The sequence below is a fragment of the Drosophila kikkawai genome, chromosome 2R (assembly GCF_030179895.1).
Source record: "Drosophila kikkawai strain 14028-0561.14 chromosome 2R, DkikHiC1v2, whole genome shotgun sequence".
In the NCBI taxonomy this organism is placed as follows: domain Eukaryota; kingdom Metazoa; phylum Arthropoda; class Insecta; order Diptera; family Drosophilidae; genus Drosophila; species Drosophila kikkawai.
In genome coordinates, this window is record NC_091729.1 from 13374704 (window position 1) to 13396187 (window position 21484).

The 21484-nt window shown below is 38.3% G+C and overlaps 1 protein-coding gene across 2 annotated transcripts; it reads right to left on the bottom strand.

Moving 5' to 3' along the window:
- Positions 1 to 445: 445 nt before the first annotated feature.
- Ntan1 (N-terminal amidohydrolase 1) lies at positions 446 to 21254 on the bottom strand. Of its 2 annotated transcripts, XM_070284226.1 has the most exons (7): positions 21106 to 21254; positions 2163 to 2501; positions 1890 to 2072; positions 1474 to 1682; positions 1245 to 1406; positions 1070 to 1183; positions 446 to 751 (listed from the first exon to the last, which is right to left on the bottom strand). In XM_070284226.1, the coding sequence occupies exons 2-7, from the start codon at positions 2413 to 2415 to the stop codon at positions 740 to 742; spliced, it is 933 nt and encodes a 310-aa protein (XP_070140327.1). In that variant the 5' UTR covers positions 2416 to 2501; positions 21106 to 21254; the 3' UTR covers positions 446 to 739. The 2 variants fall into 2 exon arrangements, with proteins under 2 accessions (XP_070140327.1, XP_070140328.1); XM_070284227.1 differs by lacking the exon at positions 21106 to 21254 and adding an exon at positions 13940 to 14247 and having other exon boundaries at positions 446 to 1183.
- Between the last annotated feature and the right edge of the window lie 230 nt (positions 21255 to 21484).

A 21484-nucleotide genomic window follows, 5' to 3' on the forward strand; every position in this document is an offset into this window, starting at 1 on the left:
TGTTAAACTCAGAAAAGTTTAGCATTTTGTCTTCCATAGTAAATGGTCACACTTTTATAGTTTTTATTAATTTTTCAAAATATACGTTGCTTGTCGTAACTTAAAATCAAAAGATGGGTGAGTAATATCATGGAATATTTAAAATATCTAGTTTTTTTATGAAAAACCCTCAAAAACCTCTTACAAAATTTAAATATTGCCGCTAGAGTGACCAGATGGAAATAATGAACATCTGTTCGTTAAGCACAGTAGGCGCGCAATTCAAAAACTTAACGAATCTTGTAAAGCAAGGATATCCGTGTAATTAACCAGTTTATAATTATTTTTTATATTTATAGAATTTAAAGTATACAAATTAAATAAATCAAATGTTAATCACCTTATTTTACTTCCCATTTATTATTAATTTGTTTAAATTAAAACAAAATTAAACAATTTCTGAGCATTTGTTTGTGTATGTTTATAGCCAAGCCATTTTTATATATTTTTCTTACACATTTGATTACAGTTTACAGCTTACAGTTAACAGCTAAAATGATTGCATTCGAAATTGTTTCGTTTACACGGATCTATGCGCATCTATTTATATATATTTTGCTAAGAATCAATCTCTCCTCTTTCAATATTATTGGAGATTAGGCTTTATTCGTTATTCATTTGTTATTTAATTCGCTCTTCCGCGTTTTCCCGTTCCCATTCAGATCCATTTATAAGGCTCACCGGTCTCCAGAGTCGGAAGTCAATCTTGTATCTAATTGAATTTAAATTTCAAAGAGAGATTAGATCGCAATTGCTAAGCTAAAGGCTAATCGGGCGATAAATACAGCACAGAATAATCCGAATTATCAGAATATATATATCAATATCAACGACAATTACAATTACAAATTACAAAATTACACAATTACAGACGAATGCCATTAACTCAACGATTAAAACTGAAACAAAGGCAAGCGCACAGAAGCAGCATTTGGCGGCGGACGACAATTAACACATGCATCTGCGATCTGTTTCAACAGTAGTTTTGCGTAACAACTAAAAACACTAAAAGTAAGCTTTAATATCTAACCAGCACCCAGCACCCCGTGGCGTCGTCCCGCCGGAAATAGCGCGGCCGATTATCCCTAAAGACGGTGACGGCGGGGAACTGGTTCTCCTGGATGAACTTGATGGTGGCACGCGTCTGAAAAAAAGATTATACAGAATAAGTAACAGTTTGCTGAAGATTCTCCACTCATTTTTACCTGGGGCGCAAAGTGTGGCGGCTCGACATCGGGACTGGAGGACAGGTGCTGTAGCAGAAACTCATCCGTTTGGGAGAGCCACAGATCGGCGCCACGCAAAGGATCATAGTTGAATGGTCCAATGCGCAACATGCCCAGCGAGGAGTCGTATACATCCAGGACCTAAAAATGTTATAGGTAATATAAGATAGATGTAAATTTTAGGGTTGCAAAGGATTTTCCAACTTACCGATTGCGCTCCCATGAAAATGCGTGCATCGCGCAGCTCTCGATCGGGTCCTCGGTCTGGGAAAGTGGCCGGAAAGATCTCCCCAGTCTTGATATTCACGCCCACGCCATAGATAATGGGACAGTTTATCTCCCCACGCATCATGGTATTCAGGTCACCCACGCAGGCCTGCGTCAGGTCGATCTCAAGATGGTGGTTGTGGAATGATTCTGTGAAGAGAAAATTAAGGTTATTAGAATTTAGACAAGGAGAAACTAGGAGAGTTTCTTTAATTTTAAAGCAAAGCAGTTAATTTTCTTGAAATAAATGGGGTTTAAAGCAGGTTATCTTACTATTTTTAAGAAAAATAACATTTTCTTCCTCAAATAAAGCCCAACTCTCTCCTCTCAACTCAAAATCCCTTCCTATCTACTCACGCATGATGCTAAAGAAGACTTCCTCGCCATAGTTATTGACATCCCGATAGCCACCAATCAACTGCAACTCGATGCGACCCTCTGGATAGCCCACGGCCAGCTCCTGCACCCTTGTAACCATAGTGCCCACGGCCTCGTCCACACCGCTGCCATCAAAGTGGGCCAGAGCCACGGCGCCCGATCCTGTCGAGCAAAAAATAACAGAAAACCAACCCAAAAGGTTAATCAGCCAAATGAGCCAAATTTATGGTAACAGGGAATAGGAAACCTTACCGGAATGCCGGACCACAACGATAATACAGGTGGTGGCATCGTCGGCGCCAATAATGTTGACATGCTTGTCGTGCGGGGCAGAGGCGGCCCATTCCCGCTGGCCCACATAGAGCAGACCCACTGGACCCACCGACTTGGCCTGAATGGAGTGCAGCTGCTGGGCATAGTCTCTGTAGACGGGATGCTGCAGGAACAGGCTATTGGTGTTCATGGGGCAGTCGTCCTGCAGCACTCCGTTCAGCACGAGCACCATCCTGGCTGTCGTCGTCGTCGCTTCCTTCCAAGGGTTTCGATTTCAATTACTCGGAGTTTGTCTTCAGCAAGACAAGTAGCAGGCAACTGGAAGAGAGGGTAGAGAGAGAGAAGACACAGAATGAGTTAGAATCGAAGAATGGAAGCTGTGGGATATGTCTACTGCATTCGCCTTCTTGGCAGGAACAGAAGCAGCGGCATAAAAATCAATTTACGATGCCCGCAACCGCAGCAACCGCAACAGATTTGCATGTTTGATAATAATTTCATGCAGTCAGCCACAGCACGGTCCAAGAAATATGTTTACACCTCTGATTCTGATCCCTCCTCCGCTGACTCGTAAATTTTATTCAGCTTGCAAAATAAAAATGTCAAAACTTGGGGCCCCGGAGGCTTGATTCGATTCCCTGTTTCAGTTTTAATCCAACAGAGTTCAACTCACAATGGAAGCCCTGAAATTGGTTCGCACACAGAGAGAATATTATTTAAGACTCTTGTTTCATAAAGAGTCTGGAAAATATAGTCTCTGTGATCTGTCTAGTGATTCAATAGAGTTTTAAAAGAGTCTAATAAAAACTATATAAAGAATAAGATGCATAACGGCATACAAAAAATTGCGCGTGTGTTGGAAATCAAAAAATATGAGCGTGTGGCTTTTTATTATTTAAATTGTCTTTAGTTTAAAGATATTTTTATATAAAAAATACACTAAAAAATATTTCTAGCTTTGAAGTTGTATCTTTTAGCTCTCCATTCACTATTGACACATTTTAGTTCTCCAACCAGAAGCGTTACCCATAAGGGGTAACCCAACGCCACTCGTGCTCCTGCTCTGTGAAAATCTAATAAAACAATTAGAAGGCCATCGAGGGGTCATTAATTTACGAAGTGATACCCACTACCCTCATATGGTTGGCACTGGCAATTGAGGCAAACACTTGAAGTCACAGATGTCACACGAAAGTTAATAACCATTAAGTGGCGGCGACAGCAAATTAACCACCAAATGAACAACAAATTTAATAGAATTTAATAATAATAATAAACAGTATCAGGCAGTAACAGCACCCTGTTTTCGAGTGCAATTGCAATATGCGAGCTGAGTCAGTCTGTGTAATTGAATTATTTACCTACGGATGCTGTCTAGTTTCAATTAAGCGAAATAAAGACAAGCTAAAGTTCAAGTATGAGAGTAAGAGCCCCTCATAAACATAAACGATTACATGGACAGAGCACCGGCAACAGCAGCAGCAGGGGAAAACTGTCTCGAAAAACAATTGTCAGGGCTAATTTTCGATGCAGAAATCGTTGTCTGCCTTCCAAAAATAAAAGCAGCAACAAGTAAACAACAAAAACTGAGTACAAACAAAAGCCAGAAAAGAATCCCAGTCAGGAACAACACTATTAAGTCGGGAAAACAATGGAAAAAGGCTGCTGTGGTTGTGAGGAAAAATCAAAAAGCAAAAAGAACGTGAAGAGCTTGGTTTGCTTGGGATGCTCTGGAGCTGGAGCAGGAGAACCCAGCTAGGAATAGCAATTGTTATGCCATGGATCTTGGGGATTTAGATTTGGTTTTGGCTCCAGCTCCGGCTCCAGCCTCGTCGTCGTCTTCCTTTTTGCCTGGAAGCAATTTAGCCGCGATCATGCATGAATCTTGATTAGATATTCAACGAGAAATAATTTGAAAATGATGACAGTTGGCGATAGGCGCGCGCTGCACTCGCGAAGCCCAAAGGATGGATGGTAACAGTGAGAGAAAATTCTATAAATTAGCTTGAGAGATAAAAAATTTATTAAAGACTTTTAACTATCCGAAATGTTCTCATTTACAACAGTAGTATAAATTTTGTTTAATAAATAAAATAAAGGTTTACCCCTTTCTCTCTTTCATTTTTCCCTGTGCATCCCATCTCAAACTCCAATCCATTGAAGCTGAAAAAGGAGCAGAAGGCAAAGCCCCAACGATCTATGTAGGTGAGGCAGGATGACCGAGTTTTCCACCAAAAAAACTGATTCCTAATCAAAAGACAAAAACGAAAAAAAAAAAAGAGTTCTGTTGACTCTTGGCTGAGCGGGCGGTCTTGCCAGTCACTACTTCGTGCTCGGGCCAGAGATTCCCTCCACTTGATACTGACTGAAACTGGGAAACTGAAAAACCTGAATACCAACCAGGAGGAGTCCTCAATCGTTGGCCCAAGCGTGATCGATGGCAGCAGCTAAAGAACGCGGCAAACAAGGCCATCCAGAAACGTTTCAATTCATTAGGCGGGCGACGAGTCTATTACGCCTGTCCAGCCAAGTCTAGAGTAGATATACATATAGATAGAGATATATTTAAGTACTGCAGTACGGAGAACAACTCGTTACGGTTCGGACTTATAACAATCACAAATTATGGGTTGCATGTTAAGGGGGGGAAAATGATCTTGTAGATTTAACACTGATATAGACGGGGCCAAAAACAGGTTCCATTTGTCTACTGGCCCGGGCATTCTTGGCCACAATGATTGATGGCAATTTTGACGAGCAGCAGTTGCAGTTGCAGTTGCCACTGACAGCAACAGCAACAGCTACAACAGCTTCTATTTCTCTGGGTTCTCTTTGGGTAATCTCTGTTGAAGCTCTGGTAATCTACACCCGAGTTCTTCTTGTCTTTCTCTTCCAGCTCATCTGTCCAACTGTTTTTTTTTGTTTTAAGATTCTTGCCAGCCCTTTTTACACCACACAAATGTCAACAAAAGCGCGAACAAATTTCAGCCAAAATACGAGGTAAGGCCAAAAAACCAGTTCGTTTGAAATTCCGGCCAAAATGAAGAAATTGCAGGCGGTAAGGCAGAGTGAGCAAAGCAACATGTGACAGCAGGAGTCAGAAGGTACTTGAAAAAAGAGATATAAGACCTTGAAGTACCTGGTAATTAATGTAAAAATAATACAAGTTTAGGAAACAAAGTCTGCTTTGAGTGGGAGTATTTTGAAGGGAAAGAAAAAGTCCTTAAGGAATTATTCTAGTTTAATTATTTTACTAACATTTTCATCACATAAATGCCTTCCATTTCCATTCCTTTCTTCTGCCCAACATACCTTTATTTTTTAGATATTACAAGGTACCCCCAACGAGACCTGAGGGGGAGGAATCAAAAGCAACTTGGATCTGGCCAAAATCTGAGGCTTCAGTGGAAGGCCTTCTTCCGGGTTCGTGATTTTTCCTTTGTCGTCGCTGCTGCTGTTGTTGCTGCAGCAATTGTTGCTGTTGCAGTTGCTGCTACTCCCGCTGCCATTGCCGTTGCAATTGTCATTGTTTTCCACACAAATTTCATGGCCAGCATGCGGAAATATTGCAGGAAAATTAATTTCAATCGTTTGTTAATCGAAAGATAACTTTATAAAGGCCGGAGATCTGGCTTCCCCTAACTCCCCCCACACACATACTGACAATTTAATTTGGCCCAGCTCTCGTGGTTGCAGTTTCTGGCTTTGGACCAAGACCAGGTTTTTGGCCCAAACGTGACTGCCAATTGACTTCCACACAATTTTGGTTTGGCACGCAAATATCGTGAGGCCGGGCCGGGGCTACCTTCCGATTCCAAGCTCTCCCCCCAAGAAATGGTCACCAAAGTCTAAGAGAAAAAAGCAAAAAAAACGAAAGTTTACATTGAGTGGAAGCCGGGCCTCGTGTTCCTCTCTGGCAAATACAACTTTCTGGGATGCCAAAAAATCCGCCAAAAACGAAACGACCGAATTGAAGTTGACATTTCTGGCCATGTTTTTCGTGTCTGTAGTTTTTTTTCTCCAGAAGATGGCAATACTTGTATGGAAAACTAGCTTGGCCCATGGAATCCAAAGTCTATAGACGGAGAATTGCTGAATAGCTCTAATTAGAATTGCTGTTGGTCGTGCTCCCCGTGGTTCAATGTCTTCACTTTAGCCGCCAATTCAATTGGAAATCTATAATTCCATTCCAGATAATGATTAATGATGATAGGTTCATTATACGCGTACTGTCATCGCCGTCATTCAATTAGAAATGCAGGGACAGGGAAAATAACTATGCCAGTTGATCATTCAATTATATGTATGGGGAGGAGTGGCAGGTATTGAGAGCTAAAAATAAATGGGGGAAGCTGGTGGATATTACTATTAGATCTTAGGAAATTTGTAAGAGTTTGTGGAGAGTTCTTTATACTTTTTTAGGGATGTTTTCTTTATTTTCGTATAACTTAGCTTGAAATGAACACAAAATTCCAAGCAAAACAATTGCTAAACGGACTGATTTTAAGCCTTGAATAATTACTCCCAAAGCATTACTAATTCCAAGTGTTTCTTTTTTATGTTTTGGTGAGGGAATGACCTATATAACAGCTTAAATTAAACACAGAATAAATCAAAGAATTTATAGCAATAAAAGAGAGAAAAAGAAGCTACTAAAACTGATACCAAAGTAATCAGAGTTTTAAGGAATAATTTAAGTAACTAATAAAAAAAACATGAGACTAATTTAAGCTCTTCAAATAAAACTCCAATGGTCAGATAAATCACTCAAAATTAGAAGACTACACAGTACTCCCATCTCCCAGGATATAACACTCTCTAAGTGATTTTAATTCACAGGATAAATCACCTATTTAGTGCCATTTTCATTACACAATTTCCCAGAGACTCTGTCTCTGGCCAAAAAGGAAATTCATTTTCACACAGCGCAAAGAGAAGAGGAGGCCCAAGTTAGGCGAATTCTCACTAAGTCTCTTGTCCCATTACTAAGTTAGGATCGTCTCTTGTGGGCTGACTGCCTCTGCCTGCCGTTGCCTTTGCCATTGCCGTTGTTGTTGCTGTCGTGTAGTATCTCTCCTAAGTTGCCGCTGTCTCTGTATATTTTTTAGCGAACACTCCTCCTCCTTATCCAAACCATTCCCAGCCAACCAGCTGCTGCTGCTTTTGTTGTTTTTTCCTTATTTTATTTTTATGGCTGCTTATGCAAATGCAAATGCGACTGCGACTGCGACTCCGACTCTGACTCGGGACTCGGAAACCCGGAGTGTGCGTAAACGTTTGCGCCTTTTGTTCACATTGACTTGGTTGTGACTGTGGCTGTTTAGCTGTGGCTGTCTCTGGGGTCTGCCGCTGCCGCCGTCATGTCCAGTAATTAGCATAGCACACACAGTCAGTCCGTCCGTCCATCTGTCCCCCCCCCAAAAAAAACGCAGTTGTAGATGTTGTTGCCGCTTGACAACCGCGGCACTTTGTTTGTCCTCACCGCGCAGTTGCACTCGTCAAATATAAGCCCCTCGCGCGTCGGTTTGCATTAGCCGAAACCAAAGTCTGAATCTCAGATCTACACACTAACTAAGTTAAACCCGTTTGACTTTTATGGGCTGCGCTTTTGCCAACTGAATCAGTTGCCTTGATTTACTATGCATTTTCGCATAAAATTGCTGGGAAGAGTGTCGATGGAGGGAATTGAATGTGGAAAGGGTTTTGAAGGAATTTCAGAGTTTTTAGATTTTTTAGAAAAGTTTGAAAAACATTTAATATTAAAAGTAAATATAATTATAACTTTTTAAAATAATTTTCTTAGTTATAAAGCATTTTTTACAGTATTTTTGGTAAGGTAACCGGAAAAGCAATCTGTTAAAGAGTATTGTTTTCTTTACTGCCTTAAAATATATTCTTTTAACCTTTTAAAATTATAGAAAAAATTACTAAAATATCCTTAAGAAGGTTCATAATTTTCTTAGTTAATTTAAGCTTTTTTTAAAGAATTTTCTGAAAGGTAATCGGGAAAGCAAACTGATAAAGAATTATATAGAATATTGGTATTTTTTTTTACTATCTTAAAATAATTCCCTAAATTATCTAACTGCTTTAAAATAATTCCTTAAATTTACCAGCAGTTTGCCAATTAAAAATAATGAAATTATTCACATTATTAAACATTTTCCTAAAAGGAATTTGTAAAGCTATAAGTTTATCAACTTCTAGAGTCACACTTAAACCTCCTTTAAAAATTCATATGTGAAAATTCTCCCATAAAAAAGTGATTAAAAAAGTATTATTTTTTAAGGTCTTAAAAGTCGAAACCATAAAAACCCAAAGCTAATTTTATTTACTTTATTTTACTAATTACCAATTAAACACTCGCTTGGCCCACAGCTAAAAAACTCCCCAAGTAATCCCCATTTTCCTGCGAAATTCCGATCAAGGATTGCCTACTCCAGTTGCGTTTTGTTCTGTTGTCTGATGAGCCGCCAGCGTAGAATATTTGCTAGTGCAATTGGACATGTTTTCCGTGGGCTCATTTCGGTTTTTTTTTTTATGGTCAAAACAGAGACTCCAAGAAACACACACATCCAGACAACAACTGCAGCAGCAGCGAGGAACGACAAAAATCCACAGCAGTCGGCTGGCATTTACAACATGCCTACAACGTGGTAATGGTAATGGCAGACCAACTGCTGCACTGCAGCAGAAATACAGAGAGAAAAATATATGGTGGGTAGTTTAAGGATATGATCTTTTAAAGTGCGCTTTGGGTGGTACACTTTTATTATATTTAGAAATGGTAAATATGGGGTCAATGCTTGATAAAGTATGTGCAATTTTGTACAAATTTTAAACCTTCTTATAAAGTAATCGCTTTTTAACCTTTATAAAGTGATAAAGTAATTATTAGCTACGTTTTTTACTTTATAATAATTTTTATTAAATTATTTTATGATGATTAAGAGTGCTATAAGCCGCTGTCAAAATTACTTTGTACTCCCTAGGGGAAAAAATGCAGTTAACGAAATATTATAACCATCAGTAGATTTAAGGGATTAAAAATATATCTTCTATATCCAACTTCATTATAGATTAAAGCTTTTACAAATGATAATAAAAAAAATTAAAAATATTCTTGCCAAAATCTTCATAGTATGAAGCTAATATAAGCACTTAAAAGACATTTTATACACTTCCCTTTAAATAGATTTAAAAATTTTTTTCCAGTGCTTTACACCACAGCGGCGGCATGTCTTGGAATACCAAATTTTATAGCGGTACACTGCTAAATATTTTGCAGCAAACAGGCAACACAAAAACAAGGGAGAGACTGAGACAACAGACAACAGTAACAACCACAAAAAAATAACTGACTACGTGCGGGGGCGGAGGTTTGTTTTTATAGCCGCCCAACCAAACCGCCCAATCGGCCCTCCCCCTTAACTTCGAATATATATATATATACATTATATAGAGGCATTTATGTATGTATGTATGTAACACCACCGGTTTGATCTTGGGCATTCATTCCGCATGCGGCACTATAATTTATAACAACTGCTGAAGGCGCTCGCCGAATGTGCGACTTTGCAAGTTGCAACTCTCGCAGCTCCTCGAGGCTCCATCTACTTGGGATTCTTCTCTTCTGCCCAGTCTCCTGTCTCCGAATCTTTTCAGTTTCTTTTATTTCCTTTCCCCCCCTTTGCTCCGGCAAATACGCGCTGCTGCGTTCATCCTTTGTGGCCAGAAATTGCAGTGCATTGTTTGGCTTTACCTCTGGGGATACCCTTTAAGGTAAGGTATATCTGAGCTTTTGTTAAAAAAAATTTATTTAAATTATTTAAGTTTATTAAAAATTAATTTTGGTTTTAATTTGTTTATTAAGAAAGTCCTGAAAAGGTTTTATCTACCTAGAGTAGAAGGGGTTTCCCTAGAATATAATATCTTAAGAAACATTTCACTAAAACAAATTCTTTAATGGTCTGCACTCTCCTTATTTATTTGATTTTATTTATAAACATAATTAATATTTAATTATTTATTATTTAATACAACTTCCTAGGGTATTCATCTATCATTTCAACCCGCTCCTTCCTCAATTCTGTGGACTGGAGTGGCAGGCACGCCTCTATCTGCAATGTGCGATCTATTGCGACGGGCGCTTTCCTTTGAGCGGAGCAGCTTGGTCGGCGATGACTCCGCAGAGCCTGGCCTGGGATTGGATAGTCGGATAGGATAGTTGGATAGGGCGGCTTGGAATGGAGCCAGGCGGCGGGAGCATCTAATGGCCCAAGCGGACGCAGCTCCATTTCACCTGAGATTGATAGCAGTTGACGTTCGGCTTGGTTTCCTTTTCAAAAGGATTTTTTTTTTGAAAGAACGCAGGCGGCAGCAGGCCAGGTGAAATATATATATATATATATTTCTGATCTGAATAGATATTTCCTTCAACGCTGCCGCTGTGCTGGCTCTGTGTGTATGTGTCTCTCTTTTATTTTCCGGCATGATTTATAGGAAGCGATTGCGCATTTTGCAAATTACGATGTCTCGGGAGCTCTCGGGGATTACTGCCTTCTGCCCGGGCATTATTAATCCCTGAATGCAACATCATCATCATCATCATCAGGGCAGGAGACTGGCTGCTCCTGCTCCTCAGTTGATTGAATCTTTTATGTGTGGATTTAGGAGCCATCAGCAGACGTAGCCCGAGATGAAATTAAATATTTATTAAATCGACAGCACACACACACTCAACACTATAGCATATAAATCAGCTTAAAAACTATTCAATGAATATTCCAATCAATAGACACAACACATCCTAAAAGGGGGAGGTGATGGTTACTGAAGCTTTAGAAAATCAGTGACCCCTGGACCAGGTCCAAGGAGGAAATTAAAATGTTGGCCAAATGGGAGATGGCCAGGATAGTTGAGTTAGATTAGTGGAAATTGTATTTTGAGTCTGGAAAAGTCTTGGAGGGGGGTTTATGTTTAATAAAGTTTGAAAATATTAATTAAATTTAGGGATTTTGCTACATTTTTAAAGGATTTTAAACCGTATAAATATTTATTTGAAAGGTTATCTGCATTTTTTTATATTTTACTTGTTTCTAAAACCAAAGTATTTAACACTTTCTAAAACCTATAAAAACTATAATAAATATAAGAATTAAAGCCTCAAAAAACTGTTGATAATACAGCTTAATTTTCACATATTTTCTCTCAGTGTTAAAATTTCCCATCTATCTTAAAATCTCCCGTAAAGACTTCCCCCTCTCTGCTGTTGGTGCAACCTTTCAACTTCCTGTCGAGAATCTATTGCAGCAATTATGTCCTTTTCTTGTAAGGACCTGTGTGACGAGTGACCGACCAACCGACCAGCCAGGCAGACAAGGAGGAAAGTCGAAGGAGACCTCGACTCCTTGCCCCCCAAGTCATTGTCCTCGGGTTACACTGACCAATTTCGAAACGAAAAGGTACAAATTGAGCTGCACTCACCTGCTGTCGGCTGCCAAAAAGGGGTTATGGAGGTTTTGCAGTTGGAGTTCGAGTTCGAGTTAGTTTAATTAATTCAGCATCAGAGCATCGACCAGCTGTAAACAAGCCGCCTTTGACAGTTTACTCGAAAGAGGTGTACAAGGCACTTGTCGTCAGTCAGTTTGCGGCTCGAAAGCCTGCCTAGAGAGGGGGCTCTTTAGATAAAGGTAAAATCCCAAAAATCACACACACACAAAACTGAAAACTGAAAGAACTTTGAACCTTGACTTGGCGGAGCGGAAGAAGCAGCCCCTCTTGGGAGTGGAGAGCTGCCTTCAATTAGCGCTTTGGACACAGATATTAGTTGGAAAAACAGTTACTCTAATTTTTAATGGCAGCCTTTTTTTTTTTGTAACTAGAGAGAGTTTGGTGTTGGCACATCTCTACATCTTTGGAGTCTGTGTCGGCAGCCATAAAAAAAGATCTTCGAAGGAAAAACTAATTACACAAGTCATAAAGTTTTAACAAACCACAAAAGGTAAAGCCAAATGAGATGTCGGAACTAAAGGGTACTGACTCACGCCTTACAAATCATATATATATTTAAATAAATATTTATAAATACTTGTATGTTTGTAAGTAAACTTATCAATGTTTTGATTAGATTAGATTTCTTAGAAACCAAAACATTGCAATCAGCTGAAAGCTTGCAAATATATAAAAATTTTTCGCCAAAATATTAATTCTTAAAAAATGTATTTATAAAGAAATTCGGAAAGTTTAGTTTATAAAATTTTAAATGAATATATCTATATCATCTCCCCATGCAATCTCAGCTATACTTTTAATATATAAACCACTTAAATTAAATTTTATTTTAATTTATTTTTAGTACCTAACAATTTAAGTTATTTTTCCCCTTCTTAACTATAAAACTGACCGGACCACAATTATTTTTAGACCGGCTAATATTGATCATCCAGCCTGGGCTTGATTGATCGCCAGGGATAGCCAAGCCGCCGAAGACAGACTCCTCTCTACACAGAGCACAGACCATGATCATCGATTGCACTGCGAATGGAGGATCGAGGATTGAGGATCGCGGATCGCGAATCGATCCATTGGCCGGCGAAATAAATTGTTGCTACACGTATAAGACATCGTGTAGGACAAGTTAAGACAACGATCTGCTCGCCTCTGAAGCTTCAGCTGCAGTCCCAGACTCCAGGCTCTAGAGATCCGCATCACGTGGCGTTGTGCTCACCGCAGGATCGCCGGCCGAAGATCTTCTCCTTTGGCGTGGACACTATTGCGCAGTGTGTCTATATCATTAATTAATTTAATCACTCGAACATGATTCCGCTGTGCGCCTGTTCGCTGCCAGTTGTTCTCACAAAAGTTATTAATTTCTCGAGGGGGGTGGGGCGGGAAAACTGATCGATAGGCGGGGAAAGCCCCGCGCTGAAAAAAACTAAGATAAGCGCTAGCTTACTCTCTCTCTCTCTTCATCTCCATCTCTATCTCTATCTCTGAATGGAACAGTACACACAATATAGATCTCTGATGCATATTGCTGAATAATCAGCGTCGCCGGCTTATCAGCTCTTCTAGCAGCAGCTCCCCATTCCATCCGATTCGATCCTCGGACAGCATCCCATAAATATTAACGATCTTCGGGCTTTGCGAGATAAGAGAGCATTTTATTTTGGTGACAGTCACGGGTCTGAAGTCGGGGAATTCGAATCTGGACAAACGGATGGGTCTCTGAGATAGATTTGAACTCACTTTTAGTGGGTTCTTTGGGGTTTTACAAAGGGTTTGTATTAAGAATGTTTAAGAATGTTTAGTTTTGGCAATACTAAGTTGAGTTTTATGATTAATTTTAGTCATAACTAGGATATGCAGTGATTATACCCTTTAAAACCTAAACAGAATCTTTTGTATCTTATTCTTGTTATCTGTCTTAATCTGTTTTATACTTTACTGCACTTTTTTAGAATTTCTATAATCATATGGTATTTCTTTTGATTATCAACAATATTCAGACTATGCTAGAGATAAGAGAGCATTATTTTTAACAGAGACTCGAGTCGAAAATAGAAAAAAAAATCCAAGGAACGGATGTGCTTTTGAACAGATTTAACTCACTTTTAATTTAGGTTCTAAAAGTACCCTTTCTTGTGATCCTCAGTAAGAGCTTAAGATAACAGTACAATGTTTTCTAGAATCTTCTGTAATATCAGATATATTTCACAATTTATTTTTAAGGGACATTTATTACCAAAACTTACATTGATCTTTAAATTTCTCACTGCACTTTTCGGATTGTTTGAATCTAAAGGATATATGTATATTGGAGCTTTCCTTTGGAATTGTTATTTTTCACTGTGTTCACTAGGCTTCTATTTAGCCGTCGGCAATTCTTTCAGATGTTTTTTTATAATTTTTTGTAATTTACTTTTTTTTTAACTTAAAATATTTATGTATTCTTCACTATTATAAAGGGGTTTCCTTTAGGAGGGACAATAGCGAGTTCACTATAAATTCCGCGGAATGACGAGACGCGCTCAACTTCGTTCGTCTACCAAACCGGAATGAGTCTCAAAAGCAACTGAGCTCCAAGTCGATTTCAAGTCGATGTCGAAGTGGAAGTGTAAGTGGAATGGCGAATAGACGGGCAAAGGCACAAGGTGCACAGTGGGCAAGGGAGTTGATCTAGCACATATAATTCATATTACAAAATGAAGATTATAAAATATTTAATCAAATTTAAAAAGATTTTATTTAAAAGTTAATAAAGAAATTACTTAGTAAGCATAATATACAAAACAAGTAAACATTGCTAATTTTTTAATTAAGAAATTTTAAAAGAAAATTTATATATATTTTTAATTTTCTTTATTAAATCCTCTTACTACAAATGAAACCATTTAGGATATTTCAAAATATTATTAAAATTCTACTATTCAGCCCACTTTGCCCACTGTTCTTTGAGAATAAAAGAGCAGCGCCAGCGCCAGTGCCTTTGGGACAGTTTCCATTTGAGCCTGCGTTGGGCAGAAAGGGAGCGCATGCTTGCTGCCGGCAACCTAATTGGACCCCTCGTCGAGTCTCGCTCAGATCCCCACTATATACAGAGAGAGCGCCAAGTCTCTCTCTCTTGGAGCCTCTTGTCTCCCCCAGGCCTGGTGCGAGCGGGATAGCGGCTGAAGCAACACGTGTTCTTATCAGTCCCAGCGTTGAGTGAGCGCTTAACTCGAGTTAGTTGAGTCTGATAGGACTTTGAGTGGAGTGTAATTCGATTTTAGTTTAATTTCATTAGATGCTGGTCCACTGTCGCCCGGCCGTTATGTGTGTGGCTTGTGGTCACTCTTTCGGTTGGGGTTGCATCGCCCTGGCTCCTCTAATTGGTCAGTGTTCAGTGGCCAGCAGCGGTTTATGTACAAATAACAAATAAATGCATTGGGATTTCGCCCCTATATTTGGTTGAGTTTCATCGAGTTTAATAAAAGTAACATAAAAAGGGTCTCTTTTAGGGGAAAATTTGGAGTTGGAGTGTGAGTTAAAGAAGTTTTTAAATGTACAAATAAGTCGTGGGTTTCAGTTACTAAATTTATATAGAATCTTCATGTTAAATCATCATGGTTAAGTTATGAGTTTGTAAATAAATTTAAATATCTTAAAGTTAACTAATGCAACATGCTTTTTTCCAGTAAAAAAAATAATTGGAGGAGAGTCTGTTGTTGAATAACTATTTAACAGTTTAATTAAGAGTCTAGTTAACCTCTGGTTAAAATATTTTTTAATAAAAGTATAATATCTAATTGTATAAACAACATTATTTAAAGTATTATAGAAGCAGTATTCGATTACAATTAAGTTGTATTTTAAGCTCTACCAATAACGCTCTCTTTCTCAGGTTCCGGTTAGTGCCTAACTGCAGATTAAATTTAAGAAATCCAAAAAGAATAATATAGATTTAAAATAATATACATTTATTTAAATAAAAATGTAATAAAAATTCGGTAACCAGTAGTTAAATTTTAAACTGAGGTTTTCTCAAGCTTACCTCCCTTTTATGATTATCATCAAATAAATAAATAAAAATTTACTATAAATAATTTTTTTTAAATATGTTAAGCTAAGTCCTACTCAATACTTAATAATTGGTATTAAATACATTAAACTCTTGCTTGAAAACTCAACAAGATTTATGCCTCAAGGCAGACAGACGGCAATTAGCGTTTGACTAACTTATGACAGACTGGCATTTAAAGAAATCGTATATCTTAAAACAGAAAACATGACATTAACAGACAGACGCCTCAGGTATTTCCTCTTCTCTAATATAGATATAATATAATAAAAGATATTCTAAACCAGAAAACAAACCTGAAACTAGGACATTACACACACATCCCCAATCACTCTCCCTACTTCCTGTCTCCCTAACTCAATTTCCTGAAACATTTTCCCCAAAATTGCAACCTTTTTTTTTACCACAACCCCACTTGACCACTTCTTTAGCCCCCGAAAAAGACCAACTTCATCGGAGGATGAAATAACCACAAAAGCCATTACGCACCGCTGTGAGATTGTAATCTAAGCCCTCGTTATTGGAGCAGGCACAGAGAGCAGAGAGGGATTTAATTAGACAAATGTCCCACAATTTGTAATGTCATTTTTCTCAGCAGTTGCGGAAAATCCGAATGTAAAACTTTTCGGTGTTGAAAATGCAAAAGGTGAGTGCCAAGATGGTGAGCTCGAGAGGCGGGGGGTGGGGAGAGCTAACACCCCGAAGTAAGGAGGAAATATGTCTAATTTTGCACCATGTGGACAGTGGTCATTATTTTCGGTCAGCGAGAGATGGTAATATGGGAGGACTGGTGGGGCTTACAGGTACCCACCAGCACCAGAAATCTTTGGCAAAGCCAGCATCTCCTCGCCCTCATCCTCTTTCTCTTGCTCACCGTTTACTCTGGGCTTTTGAGGGGGAGCACTGGGAGAAATTTAAAGTAGGAAAGGTTACTTTTTGGAATTTTAAATGTTTTATTTTGGGAATAAAAAAGGATCATGGAGGAATTCTTCCTTTAAATGATGGAAAACGTGTCTTCTTGTGGTAAAGTAAATTTTCTTTAAATATTTTAAAATTATTTCCCAGCTTTTTACATATAATTTTCCTCAGTGCTTATGTGTGTGAAACCGCATGCGGTCCCCCGACAAAAAATGAGATTTGCTGACCGGTGGTCATTAAAGCACATTTACAATGAGCCAAGCCATGTTGGCTTGTGGCTAACATGGTCTTAGCCACAGCCACTGCCCCACTGCTGTTGCTGCTGCTGCTGCCTCCTCACCACTGAAGTTTCCACACACAAAACGACCAGAGACAAGCGATCAAATCGATGCCGAAATTAATTTATCTTTGGCACTCTTTGGCTACCAAAATTTGACAAATTGCAAATGTATTTGAAATTGACTTCAAGTTGTTAGATCAAGCTTCTCTTGATGGTGGTGGTGGTGGGAGGTGGGTGCAAGGGGGCAGCGCTATAAATTGAACAAGCTAGTCCTGATACTTGATTAAATTTACATTTGGCTTTTGCAATAACTTGGCATTTTAATTATGTTGTTTAATCGCAAAGAAGGGGACGTTTGGGTAATAGGGAAACAGAGTGGTTTTTTTTGGGAAATTTAATACATCTTGCAGTAACTTTCAAAATGAAAATTATTGGTTGTAATTAAGGATTAATGTTGCAGTTTTTTAAGATATATAAGTGCTTTATGAAATTTACTAGTTACATTAAAAATATTTCTAAATAAAATCTAATGTTCCTTTTTATAAATTTCCTTTTATATAACATCTCTTGGCCTAAGAAAGACCCCTTTAATTAATCGTTTGAAACTGTGAACTCTGTAAGATTTCCCTGGCAATTGTCTAGGCTGAGGTCTGGTTTAAACTCAATCCCATGTAGCAGGGCAGCACCCACCCTTCCACAGAGCTCCTTCAGCTTCTCCACTTCCTCAACTCACGCAGTTGATTGCACTAATTGGCAATGAGCGTGACGATCGCCAGCGATGGACATCGACAACAAGACTGAGATGAGGGATTGGGAAAGGGAGAAGCTGAAACTGGATGAGACAAGCTTTTCATTCATAAAAAAAAACACACACAAACATTTGCTGAGTGGACCGGAAGTTCTTATTTGATTGCAAATTGTGATAGGTTCCAAGAAAAATTGTAAACAAGAGCTTATCGTTAAGGTTTCAGGATCATTAATAAAAAATAAACTTAAATATTTTGTTGATATTTAAAAGTTTTCAACTATAAATTAAGTACAAAATAAAGTACTTTCTTGTTAAAAATAAAATACATAATATTTAAGGTGAGAGTATTTACGTTTTCTGGGTTTCTGGAACGATATTTAATAACTTCTGGTAAAATAAGATATTTAAAAGAAAGAGTATATTGTACTTCTGCTTTTCTCAATCAATATTCCCTTCTTCTTCCTCTGCCCAAGTTCAGTGGTGTTAATTAAAGCAAAAAAGAGGCTTAATTATTGTTATTCGTTTGTCACAGGGGAAGTATTTCCGCCTAGGGTAAGCACACACACAGCTGCTCCCGTATAGGAATCCGTACCATTCCGTAAGGGGATCACATTTCCCTGGCCAAGATCAGAGTTCAAATGCAGGCAGAAATATGTAAATGTAAATGCAGGGCGCTTGCCTCTTGCCTTTACCGCGTGTAGCAATAAAAACAAATCGAAAAGGTAAACCACTGCTAACCGATTTCCACTTCAATTTCGAGGCTGGGTCATAAACTTGCCAGCATATTATTGGCGTTGGTGAGTTCTGTAAGGGAATGGGTCACGAGCCGAGCTTGGCTAAGGCTAAATGCTTGTTAAAGGGCGGACTGGCAAAACCACAGAAACAAATCAGCCGGAGAGGAGCTTCAACTCCATTCCAAGCAAATTGGCAAATTCGATTTGCAATTTTTGTTGCGAGGGAGAGCAAGAGAGAAGCTCTGGGGCTGCTGGGTTGAGCAAACAATTTAGAATGAAGTGCAATCGGGAGTCAGAAAAGTTGATTTGCAATTTCATGGCAGCGCCAATTTGCACCTCATCATCATCATTATTATTATTCTGGCAGAGATCGGTTCTCTGGGTGATGATCTTTCAATCGTTCAATCAGGTAACTCCACCTCTGGGTAGGCACGTGCAGGTTGCAACCTGCAACCCGTAACCCGTAATCGGAGAAGGTGAAGGCGCAGGATGATCACCTCCTCGGGTTGTCCCACATATTTCTTGCTATCTCTACCGACAGAAACAAACTATTCGTATCATTTTTGGAATTTCACCGCAGCTGGCAGCAGGAAAAAACCAGGAAGTCTTCTGATGATGCTGATGCTGCTGCTGCTGCGGCTGCTGCAGCCTCCTGCAGCAAGTCGCCGCCGCAGCAATGAGAAAAATTTCGTTAGATAAATAATGCATATCTCACGCACTAGCTTCGCGGACCAAAGTTGAACTAAGGCTCATTTTTGCAGAGAGAGAAAAAAAGGGTTTTAAGGATTTTTAGAAAATTTTGTTAGCAACTAAAAAGGGTTTCAAAATATTTAAAAACTATAGAAATAATAGGCATTCTGATAGAAAATTAATTATTGTACAAAAAACTATTAATTCCGGATTAATAAGAGGTCCTGAAATGGTCCCATTGAGCAATTTTGCGCTATAATTCCCAAGTCATTAGTCAGAAAACGGTTTCTGATGAAGATATTTCTAATATTTATAATTTAACTCATTTAAAATCATGTTTTAATTCATGAGATTTCAAATAACTTTATTTTAAATACAAAATGTTTATATACAATTTTGTAAAAAATGTACTATTTTCTTTTTAAAATTTTTTTAATACTGTTTTTAATTTTAGGAACAATTATTAGGTGTATTGTTTACCTTTTTTTTTTAATTTTACGAGCATTTAGTATTATAGATTCATAATTTAAATAATTATTAAAACAAATTCCTATACATAAACCACTTCCCTTTAAAATTTCCTCTCACTGCACCGCCAAGTTGCTGCTTTTGGCCGTTTAATGAAGGCCTAGATCCGATGCCTTGGCCATAATAAGCAATGGCCCAGGCCAACAATGAAATCTTCGGCTCCACAGCCCAGGCCAATTTATGCGATGGCTTAAGTCTGGCTTTTCCGGCTGCGCTCTTTTCTTTAGCTTTTTCAGGCTGCCTTTTTGTGTGCACACACAGCCTCCCTTCTCGTGGCTGCGTGTTTCGATTTGGCGCGATTGCTTGCTTGGTTTAATTAAAGCCCTGAGCTCTCTACGCCGCCGAAAAGATTCATTAATGTTTGATTTTAGGTGCCTTTTTTCTATTTACTTATTTTCCCAAGATCAAGCGAGATTTACGCCAAATTGCCCGGTGCCCGAAGCCAGGCACCACCTTCTTTGCCTCCTATCTCAATTTCCTTTGACTGCTTTTCTTTTGCTTTCCTATAGCTTTTCTTTCTTTTCTGTTATACCAGTCAGTCGTCTTTGATGCCGCCTTGATAGACAGTCTTAAATTGGTTCATTAAATGCAACTGTTTGTTTTTAAAGGGGGAATTAAAAGTAAGGGGAGTTTGGGATAAATAAATAAATATTAGATACAGTTTTTTGAATTTCCAAAAATATTTTTATACATTTGGGGATCAGTGAGATCTTTATTTTAGGAGAAAATCGTTTTAATTTTGTAAAACCTGTAAAATTATATTATTTCCCAATATCATAGACCCTGCGAAATATAATTTAATAATATTTTTAAAGACAAATAAATATGATGCATTTAATAACGAGTGTTATTGGTCTCTAAGTACCATTTATAAGTAAAATTTCGATATTAAAACAACTAATCTTGGAAATAATAAAATTTGTCGATATTTTAGCAACCAAAAATCCTTATAAATCGATAAAAATCGCTGTCTTTTCAACACAAAACATGTTCCACATCAAAAAGAGAGGGAAATACTGCCAACCGGCTTTCCAAAACCATTTCATGTGAGACACCCTTGTGATCCCTACGATCTTGCCATGTTAATTAGCTTCTTAAAACATTAAACAAATGGCCCCCACATATGACTGCCCAGAAGAAAACCAATAATAATTCGATAATGACCAGGAAAAGCCACAGCTAGGGGGGAGTGGGAAATTACTGGAACCCTTACAATGTGCAACTCGTCGTCGCCCACGCGATGAAATTACCGCCCAAAAAGCTACGAGAAAATTCCTAAACAGGCAGAGCCCCCTGCCGCTTATTAATAACATTATTTATGACCTCTTACCACCTCCCCCGCGCCCAAAAACTGCCGCGTAAGCAAATTTATTAAACATTTGATAAAGCCCAGTTGGGCGGCCGCCCTTTGTTATTGTTTGTAAATGCCGAAGATTAATGGTTGAAAACATATGTTTACTTACATTTACATAGCACCAAATGGTTCAGCGACGTTTACACTTAATCTCACTCGTCACAGTTTATGGTTTAAGCTCATAGTTTAAGGGTTTTAAGCTAATTTTTACTTGCTAGCAGCAAACTAAATAGTTTTGTTGTTTATTTTTGCACTGAATGTGACCGTATGCAAAGGGGAGAAAAAATACCACCGAAAATGCGGCAAGGTGCGAAACATACTAAACAGCTGTTGGTGAGGCACAGTGGGGAGGACGCCATAAAATGGTCTTTCAAATTAAACAATTTAAAATTAATTGTTTAAAGTTTATGTTGAAATATATTTTTTTTTATAATTTTAAAAGTTTCTTTATATATTTCCTATAATTCAAAGCGGTTTTTTTCTAAACA

Excerpts from the sequence above, each read along its gene's own strand:
- Ntan1 (XM_070284226.1), bottom strand. The coding sequence starts at position 2,415 with ATGGTGCTCGTGCTGAACGGAGTGCTGCAGGACGACTGCCCCATGAAC. Across the intron at positions 2,073-2,162 it reads CGTTGTGGTCCGGCATTCCG|GATCGGGCGCCGTGGCTCTG; the intron begins GTAAGGTTTCCT and ends TTTGCTCGACAG. Across the intron at positions 1,184-1,244 it reads CGCCACACTTTGCGCCCCAG|ACGCGTGCCACCATCAAGTT; the intron begins GTAAAAATGAGT and ends TCTTTTTTTCAG.